Genomic DNA, 23,312 nt, shown 5'->3' with positions numbered 1-23,312 from the left:
TACAGCATTATAAATTTATTAATCTATATATAAATGAGAATGTTTGTTTGTTTGTTCGCTATACACTCCTAGGCCGTTCGACTAATTGCTACGAAACTTAGCAGTTACGTTTATATACCCTTAACTTTGATAATGTCGTAGATCTTTTCATCGCACATAACAATATATAATTTTAACATTATTTTCAGATATATAAAACTATAATTAACATGTAGAGGCTGTCCATAAATTACGTGAGTTATGTAGATAATCATTACGATATATTAAAAGGGAATAGGGTGTTTACAAAAGCGTTACGTAATGCTAGAGTCTCAATTCTTGAGTAACAGAGTAATTCATTTTGTTTCTGAAGTGTTGCGTAACAAACCGTATTGTTCATGTCACTGCTTTTGTACATTATACGTATAATTAATACTGTAATACAACTCATAGACAAAAAATTAGAATACTCACCTAACTGAAAGTTTAATGTACATTTTTCCATGAACAATACAGAGTACAAAACTTTTTTCGACACTACATAAACAACGTATATACAGTATATATTTATTATGCCCATTAATCAGACAAATTAACCCAAACTTTTTTTGTTACCAATGGGAATGAAATGACAAAAAAATAGAATAAACTTTGACTGTGACAAAATATTAGAATATTAGCAAAAACAGCCAGACAAACAGCCATAAATAACTAAATTGTGATGCAAATTTGCATATTGCTAAGCAGCGCAATATGCAAATTTAACAGGGCATATTTAGCAGCGCAATATGCAAATTATAACAGGGGCATAAGCGCGACATCAATGACAGAATTAAAGATAGTATCATAGCCTTGCACAAAGCAGGAAGAATACAAAAAGAAATTGCGAATTATGTAAAGTGCTCGCAGCCAACAGTCTCTAGAATACTGAAACAACAAAACCCTGTTCAAGATTTAACTAACACACTTCAGAAATGTGGATGTAAACGATCAACGACTGCAAGAGATGAGAGAAACTTGAGGATTGTCGTGAAAAACTGCTTTAAAAGCGTTAATCCGAATCATGTCCGACAGATTGCAAGCAGTGATTATGGCAAACGGCGACGCCACAAAATATTAAGATTATTTTGTTGTATTTCCTACAGTATATTTAACCTACATTTAGCTAATATTCTATTTTTTGTCATTTCATTGCCATTTGTAAGAAAAAACGTTTGAGTTAATTTGTCTGATTAATGGGTATAATAAATACAGTATACATAGGCATTGTTTATGTAGTATTCTCACTCTGTATTATTCATGAAAAAATGTACACTAAACTTTAAATTAGGTGAATATTCTAATTTTTTGTCTAGGAGTTGTATAATATAACGTTCAGTATGTTGTGCTGAGTATTATTCCTTAGTACAATTAAGAAGATTAACCGAAGATATGCGTTACGTAATTTTGGGAATGGGTATCTGGGACAGTATTATAGAGCATTACAGAGGGTGGAATGCAGTGTCGTGACGAAAAACTATAGGGCCCCTCGCAAATTTATTGATAGGCCCATTGCAGATCCATAAGCACACTCAAAATCAATAACTAAAAATTGATTTTAAATTCAAATAAATTATTTACTGTTATTTTTTAAAATTTACTTTTTTTTGTAAGATTTTCTATTACTATGTATAAAATCTCATAAATCTATATCAAAGCTTCCCAACGGAGTCGGTATCGACCCCTAGGGTCAATGACAGTTTGAAAGAGGTCGATGAGCAAATTAAGTACATATTGCATATGCATATATAATAATATTTTAAATATTGTTTAATGATTTAGTAATTATAATCATTTAAAATTTATTGAAAATACTGTATTTACTATTATTTTCAAAATTTTACAAATGCAAAAAAAAAAATGTATTAAAAAAATAAAGTATATATTTATTTAAAGGGAGTCAACGGAAAAAATTTTCTTGAAAGGGGGCAATATATGAAAAAGGTTGATAACTCCTTATCTATATAGTCCAATTATGTTAATTACTTTCATGAAATTTAGAAAGCTGTAAAATCCATTAAGGAATGTTTTGTTTATGTTCCTATTACTGCCACACATGTTTCCTTTTCAATTGATATAAATTAATTTTGTTCAATTCTGAAAAAAATAGGACAATTTGTCATGAATATATCTCTGATGTCAGAAATATGTTTTTAGAGAATTTTTGGATCGATTCAGAAACTTTAAGCTTTTCAACTTTGCAAATATTTAAAAACTTTCTAGAGAAGATATTTTATAATATTTGAATAAATGAAAACAGACCTGAAACTGAAGCCAAAAATTTTTTTAAAGAATATATGGCTCCATGTACCAGCAAAAAAATGGAAGCTTCAGTTCCAAAGGCCTACAGAAAAATATAGGAGTAAGGATGTAAAGGTGAGTGGCTGAGATTTCTTAATTAAGATCACACAAAAATTTCATTATAAAATTTCTTATTCTTTATTTATTATTTTTAAATATAATTATTTTCCAATGCAAAAATCTTTAAAAATAACATCTAAAATATCTTCTGTTGTTACTTTTCCATTTATTTTACCCAATTGTAACAATCCTTTACGAAGATGATGTGCAGCAATCACAATATCCTTATCTATTGTATCAAAATAACTGTCTAAGTTGTTTACACAGTTAGCAAGGAGCATCCTATGTCTCTCTCGAGTTAGCATTGGATTTTCCACTAGAGGATTTCCACATCTTAAATTTACAAATATATTTATGTTTATAACATTAACCAAATTAATATAATGAAATATATTTTTATATAAAAAATATATTATAAAATACTTACAAGATTTCAATTTTCTCCTGTAATAATTTTAAAAAATCTTCTATACCTGTTTCTGTTTTACATGAAATTATACAAAGCTGGAATTTGAGTTGTTCTAGATCTTTGATAAACTGTTTCAATTTCTCAATTTCTTTGCAACTCAACAGATCATGTTTGTTTATAACAATAAAAGTCATAGGTTGTTTCTTATTGGCCTGTGAATTTTGAAATTCATTTGATGACATTCTAATATCATTTAAAAGTTGATCAACAACTTCAATAGACCTTTTACCATCTTTCACCAATTGGATTGCTTCATTGGCTTCAATCATAATTATCATTAAATCTGAGTGCAAAGCACTAAAAAAAATTTTTTTAAATTAATATAAAACAAAAACATACAGGAAATTTTATTTAATAATTATTCTTATATCAAAAAGAAAAACACCTTTAATTATTTAAAAATCCAGTAGAGTCCTGATTACTGAGACCTGTTTGTCTGAAGTAAATTTTGAGAGTACTTTGCCACAAAAACAAGAGAACATAGTAAAATACAGTTCATTTCATATATCTTGACCAAGCACAGTATTTGAAAAGAGAACTAAAAGTTTTAAAAATAATTTATTCTAGGACTTCAGATAATATGAATTTTAGAAAAAAGATTAGTGAAATTTTAATTGTAATCAAAAGTTTATGTTTGGTTTAATAAATATAGTTATAAATAAAATTTTAAAAGTGTTTTGCTGTAAATTTAAGTCATTATCATACTTGCCAACTTTTAGAATGGAGAATAGCTAGGATGTTGATAGAAAAACACTGCTTTTTGGATATAAATGCTGACAGCATAAAAAATGAAAAAAACCTCTTTATTAACATTACTATTGCAAAATGCTTATATTAAATACCTTTAACAAACAAAATTTAATTTTATCTTTGCATATGATATCATGTAAAGCTACTGCCATAAACACTGTCAAGAGTATGGCAATAGATTTATACTCTTTAACATCACAATGTAAATAAAAGTCAAGTATTTCACAGGTCATATCATAAATCCACATCCAGATTTATTGTGTTCCATCTTGATGGGTTATGAGTCTTGATATTGCATGATGAGGGCCTCCGATTATATGTAGGGTTGCCATAATTTCCAAGCATTGATAAGGGACATTTATTTAAGTGCTAAATAAATAAAACTTGAAAAAAGTGGGTAGGTAATGGTTTATTTTACTCTGATAAAAAATCATAAAGTTTAATCAATCTAATAAAATGAACACTTAGAATTATAAAAAAGATGCAAGGCTAATTCCTTTTTAGTTCAGTCATATTTTAAAGTTGAATTTACTTTCTTAATTATATCATTTTCTTCTTTCACAAAATTATAAATTGTGAATTTTGATTTGTCATTATAAAATTATAATGACAAATCAAAATTGCTTCAATTGTCTGCAATGACAACCTGTTTCTTTCTTCCCACTATTGAGTTGACATTATAGAAAATATTCTCTCTACATTTGCATTGTGCTATATGAATATGTATTTGCTATTCCAGCAATAGCAAATACATATTCATATAGCTTTATTAGGCTCAACTTCTGATCAATATGCTTTGTATCTGCAAAAAACTTCAGCCATTTCTCTTCCATAATCAATTTCATAGTTGCTTCACAGTTTTAGTTGGTATTATTTTTCTCTAAATAATCTTTTAGATACACAAACTAGTTGAATAGAATCTCAGTGATACCAATATCGATGTTTCTTACTTGTAAATATACAATAGTACATTTTATTTCTTCCCATTCAGGAACTTGGTTGAGAGTCATGCAGGTCAAACACATTGAATTTTTGGAATGATTGTGACCATTTCTCAATATATTCCATAGCAGTATTAAAGAAATCAATAGCCTGTTTTTTGAAAGTTTCCACTTTGGTGCTGTTTCCAAAATCAAGCTTTAAGTGATTCAAGATTTGTTTTGTCGCCATTCCAATAAAATTGGATTTTTTCTTTCAATCATATTTTGTTTTATCTCTTGTAATACAGCCTTTACTTCCAGAACTGTGATGTTTGGTTTTTCTATTTTTTTAATTTGAGTTTCAAATGTATTGAGCTGTGAATGCAAAAAGCAAAAATAAGCTTCACTCATTGGATCATCAAAAAATTTTGCGACATGCAACGGAGAGAAATTTCAACATGGGATAAATTAATATATTTTTTCATACATGATTCGTTATCCGAACCATCCCAGTCCCCAATTGATTCGGATAAACGACGCTCTACTGTAATTTGGCAGCTAAAAGAATATTTGAAAGTATCACAGTAAACTATCCCGTTCCTGAGCATTCTATGATGCAAATAGATTGCTCCTTTTCAAAAACTGAAAAGAAAAAATGTAGGGTTAAAAAGTTGTCCTCCCCTGACAAATGGATTGAACTTTTCAAGTCAAGCAATAAAAGAAAACTTTTCACATTGCTTTCTTAAACATGTGTGTCTTCAATCTGATCTTCAGCAACGTGAGGGTGATAAAATCATTGTTATACAGGACTGGAAGGCAGGAATAGAGCCAAGGATCAAAAATTACTGGTAGGAAAAGCATTAACGTTAATCTTTGAAACAAAATCACCTATAGTACAGAATAGGCAAACCATAACTGACTCATTTGATTTCACGATACTTGAAAACAAAGGTAATTTCAGAGGAGCTGACATTGGAGCCAGACCAGCTTATAATGGTAATTCTCTACCTACTAAAGAAAGCAAGTTACAGGATGTAAATTATCTTCTTCAGTATATTGATAAAGTGACAGCAAAATGTAAGTTCTATCAGAATCTAGCAGATGATAAAGAGAAAGGAAATACACAATCATTGGAACTAAGAAAATGACCTAACATAACTCTTCATTACTTTGTTTTTAAACTGTTTATGAAAAGCTTTAAGCTTCTTTTTGTCTATAGGTTTATGCCTATTAACTTGAAAATTACTTTTTACAAATACAAGATAAGGACTTTTAAACATTTCAAAATATTATGTTAATAAGTATATAAGTCACATTTCTCATAAAAAAAAATTATACTGATCAAGTGAACTAAAAAAATGGTGATGTATTGGATTATTTTATGACTGTACTTTAGTTTAATATAATTTTGTCTGCCAATATAATTTTTAGTAATATTTTGGAACATAGCCAAAAGAGGACCCTAGTAAAAGACAAATAGCTAGAACAATACACACTACTCATTCCAGTGTATGGCAATTCTTCACGAATATCAATTGTATCCATGCAATTTATGAGTGCACTTGTATCATGATTTTCCTTCACAAGTACAGTTTTATCAATAGTGTTTGTATAGGAATGTTAATCCTCATTTTCTCAGGAATGTTCTATTTCACTGATACATTACACAGTTACATTTAAAAGTGAAAATGAAACTACTAAACTTTGATGCTTAACTTACAAATTAAGCTTTTGATCAAAAGCTAGCTATTAATTTTTTTACATATATCTTAAATGTTTAAGATGTATTAAAGGCAAAACAATTTTAAGCAACTTAAACAATTTAATGTGAAAATAATCATTTAAATTACAGTCGACCCCTCTATAAGATAGAGATACGTTCCATTCTGTAGGAATCCGCTTTCTTACGAATCCTACCAATCACGACCCGACACGTATCAAGTTTACGGACTACGGCTGTTTGAAAGATTTTCTTCCATAAAATTAATCGATTCTAGACTAATCCGACTCAACATTTCCAAAATACGTATATATTTTTTGGGAATAATCCGTATAAACTACGCTATAAACAAAAAATTGTAGGATTACTTACCGAGTGTCACCATTCGACATTGCCATTGCTCAACATTGTTTTCGTCGCGGAACAGCTCAGCAAAGAGCGGCCGATTTCTAACAACTTATTTTTCTGCGAAAACTTCGTTGAACTTCGGAGACATCATTAATATAAATAATTTTAATCGCCGTTGAATAAGAAATGTTTCTTTCACAAGAAATGTATAAAATTACAGTACTGTATTAGACTTACGGTACCTAATTTACATACTGACAGACGATAGTTAGCGTAAAAATCTCCGTAGCGTGGCGCCACGCTAGACGGCGGAAATTATATATTTAATTATAACAAAGTTACAATAAGTTAATATATAATTATATATACAGTACCTAATTTATATATAATTAATATATAATTATATGTACAGTACCTAATTTATATATAATTTATATAATACTGTCCAGACGATAGAAATCTCTCCGTAGCGTGGCGCTACGGACGGCGGGAAAGTAGTTCGGCTTCCCGATGACGTTTGAGGTGTTTATAGGGAACTTTTACTATTTTTTACGGATACCGGTAGCAATTTTTTCGTAGTTTTATAGGAATCGTAACTATAGGGACCGTAATTATAGGGGGGTCGACTGTAATGTTATTTGTACTAAAGTATTTAAAAATAATGATTCATTAAATTTTACCATTTTTTAGCTCTTTTAACACCCTCATTTTCAATCAAATCTTCTGTTTCTCTAATGCCAGCAGTATCTGAAATATGTACAGGATAACCACCAATATTAAGTGAACAAGAAATAACATCTCTAGTTGTTCCTGGAACTGGAGATACAATGGCAGCTTCTCTTTGGCCTGCATAAATATATGATATTGAGAATATTAAATATTAAGATAATAATCAGTACAAAATTAAATTAAGAATACTGTTTATAAATTAATAATAAAATATAAAATAAGAATATATAAATCATAGCTTCCAAAGCTGTAAATGCTTATAATAAATAATACTACACTTTTGATAATTTTTCCTACAACAATTTAAAAAACCTGTATCAGATCTCTAAATTGTGTGTAAAAAGCTGAGGCAAGTCCCTAAAAGGGGATTGAAAACATTTGTTTGTTACATTAAATCATTGTTGGAAAAAATAAAAAAGATGTGGTGTCATTTAGTTTAAGAATATACAGGTGTAAATAATCAGTACAAAATTAAATTAAGAATAGCTAAAAATATACAGTTTCTTCTATGTATAGATTATTTAAATTGTTATGCTAGTTTATATCAAATATCAATTCTAATAAGAAAAAATTATTTGATTTAATGAACTATCAAGTACCACCAAGTAGATATCCAATTTTTATCAGGTTAAGGAAGAAAAATATTTCCTGAGTTCACCATGAAATTGTATCCATATGCAAATGAAAGGATAACTCGTATCAACCACCAGAGGGCTTGAACCTGATAAAAATTTGATATCTACTTGATGGTACGGTGAGGAGACTTATTTGTTTTTAATGTAAAAGACGTCAGAACCTCAAATAAAAGGTTGACGTTTTGATCATTTTTAATTTGTGAGTTTTTACCTATTTATTACTTGTTTTTATTGAAGTTTTTCTTCAAACCAATGTTACAGTTACTTCTGTGGTTGTGTTAACGGATTAATAGATAGACTCAAAAATTAAATTTTTTGTAAATAGTCTGAACTTCTAATTGGAAGTAAAATTGCCAAAGTCCCAGATGCTGCATATTAGGGCTTTATCATGGTGTTTATCACTGGTATAAATAACAAAACTGAACTCAACAATAAAGACATTTGAAATGCTTCTACTGTGTAGAACAGTGTGAGGACCCGGACATAGCCCTCCCCCCAAAAGGAAAAATATAAAAAAATTTGTTAAGTTCAATCGTCAAGAAAACAAATTATATAAATGTCAAATCGGCAAAACCGGACTTTGACGTCAGCGCTCATAGAGAATAACGGGAAAAACAAAATTTTAAATATAAAAGAAGAAAATTTAAAATATTAAAGTTAAGACACAGTTTAGAAGGTAAAACGAAACTAGAGAAATATCAAAATGAGTGTAGGTGTCATAGTCAATAATTAAACGTGATCAGAGTCGAAAGGATGGTGTCGGATAAACCATCTTCAGCCGACCTTTCTCGCAAACTTTACGAAGCTCCACTTACACCTGGAGACAGGTGGAAGACCAATTAGAAAATGGTGATGTAAGGTCTATCCAATTAGCAATAAGCCAAACTCGAAAAACCTATATAAAAGCACCAATTCCAAGGTCAACGGGGACTTCCACTAAGCTTCCACTAAGACTTCCACTAGACTTCTTTTGTGTTCGTGTATCTCCGATTTTTTTCATGCATCCTTTCATCTTTTGTGCATTGACTTTTGAAACTTCGAACTTTTAGCACAACACAGGACCAGATCGCAGCCAAAAACTCCTATGATGCTGGACCAGATTGCCGCCAAAATTCCCTACGACGCAAGACCAGAATCGACACCGAATTTCCTCCAACACAAGACCTTTCCAATGAGAGAATTTATGTAAGCATTATTGTCCGGAATAAACAGTTTGCCTCTGTAAAACACTTGTCTTTGCTGCCTTTAAAAACCGCCACCCACATACACATAGACCTTAGACCATCCCGACGGTAGGGAATAAAAATCTCCCCCCAATCGGCATTCTTACAACAGCGTTTGGAATACTTTTTACCATATCATAAATGTTTAATCATTTTTTGTCTTTGCAAACACTTGTTTTCTATCAGTTGCATAAATGGGATCTTTGCATCTTCTTCAACAAATGATTGATGATTGATCTAATATTATTTAGCTGATAATGTAATACTGTATCACTGTTATTAGTTGAATGTTTCTTTTATCAGATAAACCTTATTAGTCTCATCATTGATATTATTTTTCATATAGTTCAGCTAAAGTAAAACTTTAAGAGCAATTGTCCCAATGGCTTACTTAGAAAAAATGTTAAATTTTTTTTTAGCTATTTCTTTACAGCCAAACAAACCTTGAACTCTATCAAAACATAATCAAGTTGCAATTACTGTATTTAAATTACTGTATTTCAATACAGTAAGTATTTACTGTATTAAAATATTTTAAGTATTTACTTTGTGAGACTGCGGATTTTTAATTGGGAATTTTGTAAATGAAAGGAAACTTTCCTTTTTTTTTTTTTTGTTGATCGAAATTTTGTAAACATCCCCCCTAAACTCCTCCTGGAGTATTGGAGCAGAGGTCTCCTCCAACTATCAACAGTTAGGTGGGAAAGTTGACACTTAGGTGTCAAGAATGCACTGTCATCATCAACAAAAGTTGATCACGTGTTAGATTTTCCACAACAATGATATAAAAGATGCGAGCCACCAGAAGCTCGAGAGTTCACACACGGAAGTTATATTTGGTCATAGTGATTCCTCGTCTCCCACAATGGTAGAAGACATCAACAACGCCCAATGCTTCCATAAAGAACTTTCATCACCGCATATAGGACTCCTCCAACTTTAGAGTAATTATCAGAGGACTGCAAACTCTCTCTAAAAATGGAAATAGGCATAGCTGTCGTAGGATGAACTAAGCAGTTGTCAATCATATTTACTTTGCAATCTTATGTTAATTGCATCTAGCCTATATAACCTACAGATATGCATTTAACTCTGTATAGCCTCCTGTATTTTAGTGTTAGCTGTATAATAAATGTTTTGTTATTTTGTTAAACCTGTCTCCTGTCTCTGAAAGGACATTTGCCGACTTGCTCACCTCCCTCGCCACTCGATAAAAAGCCATTCGGAACAACAATGTGAGCGGTCCTTGCAGACTGTTTTCGAGTAAGTGGTCAAGAGGAATTAACCCTTGGCCCACGGTTTCTCACAACTTTTTTGAAAAATAACTATCAATCCAGGAAAATCAGAAAAAGGGAGAGAGAAATTTTTAATGTAGATCTATTTCATAAAAATTATAAATTTAAAATTATTTTCAGATTTAACATATACTTACAAATAATATTGAGAAGACTACTTTTTCCAACATTAGGTTTTCCTACAATAACTAAATGAACTCCACCACGTATACGTTCTCCTTTTCTATTGTCTAAAAGAGCACTTTCTATTTCTTTCCTCAATTTCTTCAATTCTATATTTGCTGAAGAAAATAATAATATCATGTAACAAAATACATACTGTATGGAATTGTGGTATTAACATGATAATGAAATATTTATTAATGCAATGTTATTTAAATTTTCAATGTACTTTTATGGTCAAATACATTTTTAAAACATTTATGGAATCAAATATAATAATATATTAAAATATTTTTGACAACTTTAATAGATATTTTTTCTGAACTATAAAAATTCAAAATAATTATTTAATTTTAAAATATTATTCTAGCAATAATTTATTGAAAAACTACTGAATCAAGCTGTTTTTATTATACTTATTCAAAATTTTTAATAAAAATATATAAAATGTATTTTTGAAACAATTTATAAAATATTACATAATAATAACAATAACTCTCCCATGGTTACCACCCAGTCATGATAGAAGAGCCCAGTAATTTTACTGATCCATAGAGCAATGCAGGTTGGAGCACAAGCTCCTGGTAGGGACACCCATGCTATGGGGACAAATAAATCTAACAGTGACCACACCCACATTCTGTAGAGAGAAATTTACCATGGTAGTAACCATATCTAGGTGTGATATTGGCTTGGACATCAACTGGTTAACAAGATCCACATTTGTGGGTTAGGATCACATTTGAAAAATAGGTCACAGTTTCCCTTGTTACCAATGGCAAAAGTAATGCTGGCCCAAGCATGACTACTGCAATGCCCTCAACAGATGTGAGGAATCAACCTAGCCTTGGTGTTTCTGTGGCAATGCATCCACAGACCACAAAGGCTGTAAAAACATGCCAATGGATGAAATAGACAATGGAAATGAATGAGTTTATCATCCGTACTTACTACACCATCATAAGACTTGAAACAAACATGACAGCATACAGATAACAACTACACCATAGATTCACACAACAATATCCTCACCTCACTGTCACTGAACAAAGGGTTGTTGATCAAAAAAGAACAGTTATACATAACAACCTTATCACACAAATGTCACACAAACTTATCAAACAACAGGTTGCTGATCAAATACATCAACAGACAGAACATTTAACATTAATGAAGATCACATAATCTGCCACGATATCCAGCAACAAGCACTGATAATAGCACATGCACAACAATTACTATTAATGATACTATAGACACTTCCTCATCCACCACTGATAGCATAGACATAGATTTAGTTAATACACTCTCACTTTTACTTTAGGAAACACTCACTACATATACAGGTACAGATTCCATACAAAGACCATGAATACCAAAAATCAACATGTCAAAGATAGTAGGAAAAACACTAAATTATGTAATCACTCATCTACTACAGTACCATACTACATCCATTTAATTTATATACACTCTCAGACATTCATACATTAGTTTATGCTGGGGCAGTCATAGTAGTGACACACTATGAACTGAAAATACAATTGCAGACAGATACATACAAAACACAATAAGAGTGCTGTAGAATAAATATTGATTTCTTAAGAAATTTATGAGAAAATATTAATGAGAAGAGTAAGAATTGAGACAACTTCCTAAAAGTTTAAACTTTTCAATATTAATAGCAAAATCTGTTAATATTTATAATTTAAAATGAATGACCTGTACTTTGGTATTATTTTAGAAAATTACTAATTATGGTATTAAAGCCGCACCAAATGATTCCTGTTATCTGCATTTACATTGTTTTATTTGTCTTTCTCATTGGTTTGCATGAATGTTGGAAGAACTCTAAAAAATAAAAAAATAAGCAATCATTATTGGAGTGAAGCTCAATGCAAGAGCAAATAAACTAAGAGTATTTCAATGCATCATTTTCCAAAAGATCTGAAGTTACAAAAACAGTAAGGCTGCATGTTCAAAAAGTTTGAAAAGTGTCAAAATTCCTCTGTTTCCTCTTTTCATTTTCATACGACTGATACATATTTCCATGTAAAATATGTTTAATCTGTATTTATTACCTCAGAATAACCTTATATAGATAAAATATATTTTAAAAAGTAATGAACCAATACAATGATAAAATATTATTTGAATATCACCTTATATTAGATTGTGTGAAATCATTCACTGTTCTTTAATTTGTATCACTGGCCAATAGATTAAATATATATATTGCCATTATATGACAATTTAATTGTTTTACTATTAGTATAACAGTGTGGAGTTTCTTTTACATTCTTTAATGGCTAATTTTTTACATATAAATATTATTGTTCTTATTTTATAATCCTAAACAATTAGAATTGAGTGTCTCATTCAGCAATTCCAACATCCAATAGTTAACAATGACAAAACTATTTTATTAATTACACTTTGTTACTGTACATGAATTTTGGACTAACATAACATTCAGTCCCACATCAGTGCTATGAATTAACTACTGATATATAATGATTACACTTCCACTACAGAATACTTTTAACACCAACATTAATTTCTGATTTCCAAAAATCAGAAATTAATGTTGGTGTCAAAATGTTACATTTGTCCAAAATTGATATGAAATTCTTGTTAGGGTCAATTTTTTCACTCAATGAGCTTATGTGGGGTCAACCAAACGCTCCCTTCACAAAAGGCTGTGTGAGCACAAACGTGACATCGACAATAAAAAGCACACCACCGCCCTCTCAACGGTTGCCACTGAACCGGGAATCACGGTCGACATACAAAATGTCCACTTGATCAGGCTCTCACATCGCACTGATCAACTGAGAACGATGGAAACTTTAGAAATATACAAGGCAGGATTACTTGGCACGTGCATCAACTCCAGGGATGCAATCGGTATATCTAGCGCGTGGAAGTCTTGTTATGAAGGAACTCATCCCCATAATTGAGTGTGTATAATTCGTCTGCTTCTACCGTTACGCAAACTTGATATTACACGTGCATTACAGTCGTTTTAGCGTGTGCGTAACATTCCATGAGTATTCTTAAATCTGTTTATAAATTTTGAATCGTATACGTTCCGTTCCAAACGCATTCGAATTCCTAATTAAGTAGCCTGATGAAGACCTCGATGAGGTTGAAAACATTTGCTAAGGTGTAAACACATACCACTGGAGCTGTAAAGGTTGTTTCAAGTGCTGAATTATAACTCCTCTAGTGTTGGAAGACATTTATTTCAATGAGCTTTTTCAACCTTTGAGCCTAACATATATAATATGTTCAATTGCTGTGTGTGTGTATGTATTCTTAACTGAAAGAATAAATTATTCTTTAAAAATATAATTATAATTGTATTTAAAATAGCAGCTATTTTGCTTTAAGTCATTATTTAAAATGTTAATAACATAATAATTTTTATTATTCATTGACATAAACAAATTAATATTACCTTAATTCAACTATTGTAAATGGATACTAAATAACTTGCAAATATAATATTAAAACCATGTAATAGCATGAATGTATAATTAATTTCCTGTCATAATAATAATTTAATTGGGATATAAATATTTAAATTTGGATTTTTAATTAACATGTAAATTATTTCAATAATATTTTCAAATGTATGATTATAAACTCACTTCTTAAATAAATATACAACTAAATTTCCTTTTATTAGACTAAATATTTTATGGTAGAAAAATAAATATAAGTAAATATCAATAAATAAAAATCAACTTATATTTTTATTTATGAAAAGACTGAATACCTTAATTCAATCTTTTCATAATTCACACAAAAAATTAGAATTATTACCATTATCTAAAACATCCAATTCAATGTTTTCATCTTCACCAAAGTCAATAAAAGCTTCTACATTTGCCATACACTAAATTAAAAATAAATTGAAAAATATTTTTGTAATATTTTAAACTATAATAAATAAAAAAGCAATAAGTAACAAAAATTCAAAATATATTTCTTAATTTAGTTGAACTTATTATCTCTTTAGAAATCTGCATTTCAAAAATCTAAATAAAACTACAAATAAATTCAAAATAATATTTGCCTTTTTCAATTTTTGTTTCCAAATGTCATATTTTTTATATAAAATTCCATCCAATTGTAATAAAGCTTGATGTCTTTGCATTTCTGTTTCTGCTTGTAAAAGATCTGAAAGACCTTCAACTTGAGTTAAGTCAAATTTTCCATTGAAAAATGCCCTGAATGTCAATGTTTTGAAATTTCATAAGTAAAATCCAAAAAACTAAATTATATTTTATTTGATATTTAATACTTTATATTAATTGAATTATATACTTATAAATCAACAAGAAATTCACACCCTTTTTAATTAATAGTTTGTTAGATTAATGTACGTACAGTATATTATCTGAAGAAAAAATATATCAGTAAAAGCTAAGAGAGATTTACTTATTGAGAAAATTAATTATTATAATTTTCTCCAAATAAATTGATTTTTATATGGTATATAAAAGCATAGTGCAAAAATCCACATTTTTTTGGATTAAAAAATCCATACCATTTTGTTTTTTATGTACTTTCCTCCATATCAATCTTAATAAATCGATCAATTTTAAATCAACAGTCTATCTGTAAAACTTCTCTATTATTGAAGTAGTATTCAAATTTTAATCTCAAATAGTAAATATTCTTATGTTAAACATTTCATTTGCTAAATAACAAAAGAAATTATTTGAAAATGTTTTAAAAATACTAAAAATATAACACAGTGGCTCTCTCAAAGCAATTTTTATTAAACACAACTTACAGAATCTCTTAAATTTATAATTTGAAGCACTTTTTTTAAATCTCACTCACTATTCTAATATAAGGAGATCCTATGTGACCAATATGCAAATAACAAGATTTACTGTTAGTGATCCATATTACTGTATAAAGGTTAAAATGTAATTTTTAATTTTATATAATAATATTTTTAGATTATGATTTTTGTATAAAGTATTGTGGTTTTATGTAAAATATTATCCAAACAAAAACATTTGAGATGTAAAAAATTGCATCAAGTAAAACTTGTGACAATTTAGACAACAGTCAAATGTTTTCTTAGGAGGTTTTCCTTGTTAAAGATAAACTTGGCACTTGGAAGCAGTATCCACAAGATTTTTACCTGTATTATTGTTTTCTACATTTTGCTTCCAAATGCCATGCTTATCTTTACCAAAGAAAGACTCCTAAGACAAAATTTGATTGTTGTCTAAATTGTCATAAGTATTTACATCTCAGATTTTTTGTTTGGATATCAATTGTTTTTTGGTTAATAATTGTATTATTACATCATGAGATAAGACAATGATATACAATTCAGTCGGTACTCAATGACTGTCAACTGAATGTTTTCAATATTCATTTCGGTCAGCACCAACTGAATGCACTGCCAACCAAATGCTTTTGATATACTGTTTCAAAAAATCATTATAAAAAGTTTTAATCGGAATAAATTTCAGCTTTTGTTATTCTGGATAACATTTTGAACAGAAATAATTTGTTTAAATGCAATTTTATCCTTGTAAGCATAAAATTAAGCTATAGAACTGAAATTGCTCTATGGGAAACTCCTGTGAAATCTTTTGACCTATTGACCCAAAAGTTTTGCCAGTCCCTCGTGATAACGAGAAAGGCTTAAGTTTAAAATCTATGCTTTCTAGATCCAGTAGTTTTTCTCTATGAGCATCTGTAGTGCCAGAAGAAGAAAAGAAGAAGAAAATACAAATTTTTTTTTGGTGATTTTTGCAATTGTTTACATTTCAGCAAGTGCTTTATAGAAAATCTTGAAATTTTTTGCACATTGCCTAAGAAAACAATTATCTTTTGAACAAGATATTCAGAATTACTTCAGCTGTTTGAGGAAAGAGAATGGTGACCCCTGAAAATCAAAAATCTGATTCCTCTATATATAATCAGTCAGAGACTTTTTTACTTGGTGGGGAGTCACTGCCATGACTCTCAATGTAATTTAGAGAAATTTTGCAAAAAAACTTACTGATGTTGGTCTCTCTGTCTGAAATGCAATTTGAGGAAATGGCAGAGTGCCTTATATTATAATTTTAAGAATTTCTGTAAACAGTATTTAATAAAAATTACCCTCAACAGACAATAGTTCCTAATTCAGAACTAAAAGAAAATGAAACAACACATTGAACCATTGAGATAAATAATACAATGGAATGTCAATTATGAAATTATCGAAACATCTCATCTCTTTTTGTTTTTTGGCCCATAACTAACTGAGAAGATAAAACCATTGAATACTGAAAGTTGTGGGTTTGTGCCTCACCAATGTGTGCACTATTTCTAATGCACACTGATGTGTTTGCTATATTAAAAACAGAATTGAAAAGTATGCTAATAATTACATAGTGCTTTAACACTTCTTCCAGCAGTCATTTTCTAAATAATACAAATGTTTCAGCCTCTTCAGCACCCCTCTTCAGGTATATGAGCAGAAAAAATTTGAATAAGCTTCCAAAAGTTCCAAGAAATTTTAAAGCAGCCAATGATGTTGGAATATTCTATGAATTTGGAAATTTTAGAATTGGCAGACATCCAATGAAATTTGAATTTATTTGACATTTGTATTATTAAGAAAGCAACTGTTGGAAGAAATGTTAAAGCACTAGGTAATTATTAGTTATCTTGGTTCTATCTTCTGGAATGTTTTGATGGTGTCCTATGCAATTATTTCTCTTAAAATGAATCAGAGATCTCACTGACCTTCATCAAAAACCTTTCAAAAATGAAAATCAATCCTGGTACAAATAAAAATCAGCAACTACTTTTGCAAATAAGGTGTTGTATTACACTTATTTCATTTTTTATAATACTATATTGTATGACAAACATGTCAATATTCAATTATCCAAACATTCACACATCTGAGCTGTGCTCAGTTTCAATTGATTTGGACATTTCATGTTCCACTGTTGTATTATTACAGTGAGACATCAAATGTCCAAATCAATTGGGATTAATCCAAATAAAAAATACTGTAACTTATGACATCCAAAACATTTTCAAAAATATAAGCTTAATTAAAATTCTCAAAAGCAGAATATCACAATTCTGAAAGAATAATGTCTAAAGAAAGAAGTCTTTAATATTAGAGATTAAGAGTACAGTCAACCCACCTATAACGCGGGTTCATATAATGCGGATTCGTATACCGCGGCAAAAAAATTGCAACCCGTATTCGTATAAAAACGCTAAAAGAGACTCGTAAAATGTGGTAAAACGTCATCACTGACTCATGACAGGATTGGGCAAATCTGGACCAATAGTGGATGAGCAGCCAAACTACTTACATGCTACGGAGAGTTTAGACGGGTAAGTTGAGTTTACTATCGTCTATACAGTATATAAATTAGGTACTGTAAGTCTAATACAGTACTGTAATTTTATACATTTCTTGTGAAAAAAGTCAATGGCCATAAAAATTATTTCTATTAATGATGTCTCCAAAGTTCAGCGAATTTTTCGCAGAAAAATAACTTATCAGAAAACGCGCCCGCCATTTGGTGCACTGCTACATGACAAAAACAAGCTTAAGCAATGGCATTGTCGAACGGTACACACTCGGTAAGTAAATTATAATTTTTTGTTTCTAGCGTAGTTTATACGGATTATTCCCAAAAAATTATACGTGTTTTGGAAATGTTGAGTCAAAGTAGTCTAGAATCAATTAATTTTATGGAAAAAAACCTTTCAAACAGCTGTAGTCTGTAAACTGCACACGTGCCGGGCTGTGATTGGCTCATGTATTTAAGGATTCCTGCAACGTGAAATTCTTATAAAGTGGAACGTATCTACCACGTTATAGGGGGGTTGACTGTATTTATATCTTACTGGAAATTGCTTTCTAAAAAGAATTATATGAATAAAGAACAAAACAAAAAAATTAACAGAATGACTTTTTAATCAAGGTTTAAATATTTTAGCAATACACTTTTATTCTTCTAACTCATTAGATAATAATGATTAGAATTACAATAAGTTTAAAAAATGATGAGTTTATAAATTTTTAAATCAAATAGAATCTCACAAAAACATCCTATTATACAATATTTGGCATGATTATCAATCTATAGTATACTCACAAAAACTTTACTATTAATAGTCAAAGTTCAAATTATTGTTGATGGACTAAGTAAGTTGAAAATATTTTGAGTATTTTGTGCATAAATTCTACTTATTCAATCATTACCATCATGACCTTTTATATTTTCAACATTTGAAAACTCAAATCTCCTTTCCTATTGTGGATAATTGGAAAACATTAATAAGTATTAAAAAATTATATTTTATGGAGAAAAATTATAATATTTATAGGAAGCATATTTTAGGCTAAAATATTTATCTTTAATCTACTGAAGCAATTCCAATGGATATTCTTAAAACAAATAATGTTATTGTAAATATATTTATTAATAGCTATGTATTTGTAAATGAAATTAATAATAATACATTCATAGAACATAATACCTTTTCGTAAATTCTCCTGGTTCTGCTATACAAAATCCTGGCAGTTTTGATAAACTTCTTTGTACAGAAGTTATAACAGCTATTCCTCCATGAACATGAATTTCACACATATCTTCCCCACTGAAACTATTAGGAGCTAAAAAAAAATTATTAAACTTTAACTGTGGTCATAAAATCTAACATAAATAAATTACAAATTTATTATAATAAAAATTAATCATCATTTTAAACTGAATTTGAAACTGTTGAACAGAAAATAAATATTTAATTGTTCTTATAAACAAATATGAATTAGACAGAATTAGATAACCTAATAAATAGGGTATAACAATTTAGTGTGATAAGCCCTGCAAATTGTTATACCCTATTTATTATGTTATCTAATTCTGTCTAATTTATAGTCGAGGGCAAAAAAGCATTGTTTATTATTACAAATATGAATAATCATAAATATTTTTAAAGTATAAATAGAAAAGATTTAAATAAATCATCTATAAGTTATTAAATTCCTTTTTTCCAAAATGCTAAAATTATAGATATTTCTTATTTCTGCACATATTGTTTATAAGATTATTGATATTTTATTTAAAAAACAAAATGTAATTTCTTCACAATATGCCATTTTTATTACTTTCCTGGCTGTTATATATAATAGAGAAAAAGTATGACAATCAGTCAAAAAATGATCCTCTCCAAGAATTTTATATTTTTGGACTTGTAGACCTTGAAACATCAAGATCAATGCAAAATGCAAAAAAATTTGGAATTTTTTTGTATAGTATCATATGATTCTGTAATGTGAAGTGTAGTCATGACTGCTATATAGTGGATTATCAAGAGATTTTCTGTTTAGATATTGTAGGCCTTTATATAATGTAATCTTCATAGTACTGCGCAGTGTGAATGGAAATAAATCTTGAACAAATATGTTTTAAATTGTAGATTATAATTACTGTAATGTCATTTTCTCTGCAAATTTGTTCTACATCAGATATCTATACATTTTTATGTATGGCTGATGAGGGTCTTGTGTACTGAAATGCATTCCAGTAATAAAATTGCATTCTGATGATAGAAGTGTCATTTTGATGTTACCAGTAGCAGTGTGATAAGTCTCTGTTATCTCTACTATAGTATTTGAGATATTAGTTTAGTACAATTTTGTTCATCCATTTTGAAGTGCAGTAACTCCCATGTCTTTTGTCAAAAATTTCTGAAAATTTGCAGGAAAGTTTGTATAATAGGGAAATTGATGCTATTACATTTTGGTGGCTAAAGATCAAGGGGTTGAAGAGATAGAGTGGTGTCATATCTCGAGTGGGGTTGGACTTAAATGAACTTCATTTAAGTCCAACCCCACTCGAATGTATTCACTAGTTAACTTTTTTTATAAAACTTGTCTCTACCCTCAAAATTAAGCTTTCTTCCATTTTATAGTAATTAATAATATCAAAGTTTAAAATAAAATTTCACAACAGATGTAAGACAGAGAATTTTAAAGGTTTTTGCGAGGAAGATACACAACTTTTGCTAATTTTTTCCAATGGTACAATGATATCATGATCAACCAATGACAGTATACCACAGTTCCTATTCAGATAACATAGAACACCTTGCTGAGGGTCCTATATATACAGTATTAAAAAAACAGGCTTGTTGTATCGAATATACATATATTTGATACAACAATCAAATATACATATATATTTGATACAAGCCTTTTTTTATAAGTGTATACATATGTATATATATTTATATATACACACTTATTGCTATAAAAATAAAAATCACTGCACCAAGGAGTTGTCCAAATTAAACAAAACTGTACATGTGTGAATATAATTATGATATAAGTGATTACAAAATGAAAGCAAAAGGATCATTTATTGCAGGAAAAATTACAAATGAAAGGCGGTTCTAGCACCCTGTTGGGCTACCTCTAGTGTAAATACATGATGTGATACGAGCAGGTATGGAGGCATGTAGATACTGTATGGTGTCCTGCAGCATCTCAGTCCACAGTTGCTGCAAATGGTCCTCTACTTTGGTCAAACTCCTAGGCTGTCCAACTTGGTATCCCAGGTGATCCCAGACATGTTCAATCAGTGAAATATCAGGGGACCAGGCAAGCCAGAGAAGTGTGGCAATGTGATGGAGACAGTCCTGTGACACCCTTATTGTGTATGGTTGAGCATTGTCCTGTTGGAAAATGACTTGAGAGACAACACATGTGACTGCAGGATGTCACTAATATATCACTGGGTTATCATGGTCACTTGGATCATTACTAGAGGTGACCAGATGTCTTATATGATGGCACCCTAGACCACCATACCAGCTGTGGAGGCAGTGTGCCAGTCCAATGCATAAACAGGATTGATGCATTTACCACAGGGCCTCCAGACACAAACACAGCCATCATCACTGCCCAAACAGAATCTGTATTTGTCACTGTATATGATCCTGCTCCATTCTGTTACAGTCCAATCGTGTCAGAAGCAACACCACTCCAAACAAAAGCGACAATGGGTGGCTGTCAACAGCAAACACACATAATGGCCGCTTCAATACCAAATGTTCTTCATCCAGGAGCCTCAAAATGGTATGAACAGACACAGGAGCCTGTAATGATGGTGCCATCTGTGTCTGGATGGTGGACAACAATATAGTTGGCTGTGTGCATACTTGTCGGAGGACCAGGATCCTCTCGGCTATTTGGTGAGGCGACCATCCGGTTCTCTCAACCCAATGATTCCTCCCCTCTCTTAGTTGTTCATATGATCTTCGATTGCAATGTAAAGGCATCTCTAGTGATACAGCAACAGGAAAACTACAAACAGGATGCCTTTATGTGCTTTTTTTATAGGCCAGGGAGGATGCACTTTAACACTCTCTGCTGGCATTATGCAATGAGCGATCATGCTATAACTCTAATCATTTCCATATCTGCTTGAGACTTATTTGCATGCCAATTTTCTCAGCAATATGACAACGCCTCCTTGGTGTGCTAATTTTTTTGGCAATGAGTGTGTGTGTGTATGATGAGAACATGTATGATGAGAATATACATGATTTTATATATATATATAATTATGTATATTCACTGTATTTAAATGTGATCCGAGATCATTTTATAAGTTATCAGTAAATAAAATGGGTAAAAAGTGTAAAATCATAATATGGTGTAGAATTATACATCAATCCAGATTTCTTACCAGGAAACCATGACACAAGACCTATATCTAATAATTCTCGAGTTTCTGGATCGGTTAATTTTCTTAAGATAAGTTTTCTAGGCTCTGGAAGAGATTTAAGTCTAGCCATGTCTGTCATGACTTTATATGCAGCGGGACCCGATACTCTGATCACAGCTATAGCACATCGTCCCTGGCCGGAAGACAACGCATAAATTGTCTTGCCAGATATAGATGCATTCGAAGAACACCATCGAAAAAAGTGACGAACGGTATTTAACATTACACTTAAAACAAAATTCAGATTTATCCAAATAACACGTGTAGTTATTTACTTGCCATGCCATTTAATTTCCATTATTCGACAATGCGACCTCTACCGACATCAGAGATTTGAGAGACTGACATATTTACATCATATTTAATTTTCAAGGAGATTAAAGAATTATTTATCATGATTATTAAAACCATACATTGTTTAAATATTCAAAATAATTTTTCAAAACCATTTTATTTATATTTTTAATGAAAAAAGTCTCAATAAAAATAATCTAGAGAAAAGGATTTTTTTTAACTCTTTCCGCCCTGTGAGCACTAAGAAGGCCTCTTTTAGCAAGCCCATTATGGGTTCGGCCAGGCCCATAATGGGACGGCCAGGTGATGAGGGACGGGGTCCGACATATCCGGACGGGCCACCCCCTAAAAATTCCTGGGGATTATTCGTCCCGTCCCGGATCCCCCAGAGCGGTAGGCTGCCACTTTGACCGCTCGGCCATCCGGCCAATGATAGCATTGTGGTAAAATTTGATGGATACATAGCATTAGACAGACAATAACCATCTGAAAAATAAGTGAATAATTTAACTCAATTAAATTATCATTTATGAACACGTTTTTGTTATAAAATCCGCTCGTCCTATTGTGAACGTGGCAGAATCCATTATGCATCCATATCG

General features: G+C 30.4%; 1 protein-coding gene across 1 annotated transcript; it reads right to left on the bottom strand.

Annotated features, from left to right (window-relative positions):
• Window positions 1-2,480: 2,480 nt before the first annotated feature.
• Window positions 2,481-22,708, bottom strand: LOC111639176 (tRNA modification GTPase GTPBP3, mitochondrial-like). Its single transcript, XM_023384975.1, has 8 exons — window positions 22,378-22,708; window positions 19,163-19,298; window positions 14,712-14,865; window positions 14,459-14,531; window positions 10,606-10,749; window positions 7,267-7,432; window positions 2,807-3,145; window positions 2,481-2,712 (listed from the first exon to the last, which is right to left on the bottom strand). The coding sequence occupies exons 1-8, from the start codon at window positions 22,637-22,639 to the stop codon at window positions 2,481-2,483; spliced, it is 1,506 nt and encodes a 501-aa protein (XP_023240743.1). The 5' UTR covers window positions 22,640-22,708.
• Between the last annotated feature and the right edge of the window lie 604 nt (window positions 22,709-23,312).

Source organism: Centruroides sculpturatus, unplaced genomic scaffold (assembly GCF_000671375.1).
Source record: "Centruroides sculpturatus isolate CEXI.00-Female unplaced genomic scaffold, Cexi_2.0 scaffold1162, whole genome shotgun sequence".
In the NCBI taxonomy this organism is placed as follows: Eukaryota; Metazoa; Arthropoda; class Arachnida; order Scorpiones; family Buthidae; genus Centruroides; species Centruroides sculpturatus.
This window is presented reverse-complemented; position numbering and strand designations above follow the sequence as displayed.

Bases quoted from the DNA above. Each gene is read 5' to 3' on its own strand.
- LOC111639176 (XM_023384975.1), bottom strand. From the start codon at position 22,639: ATGTTAAATACCGTTCGTCACTTTTTTCGATGGTGTTCTTCGAATGCA. The intron at 10,750-14,458 runs GTAATAATTCTA...TATTTTCTTCAG, and splicing joins ATTGGATGTTTTAGATAATG to CAAATATAGAATTGAAGAAA. The intron at 7,433-10,605 runs GTAAGTATATGT...ATATTTATGCAG, and splicing joins TAGTCTTCTCAATATTATTT to GCCAAAGAGAAGCTGCCATT.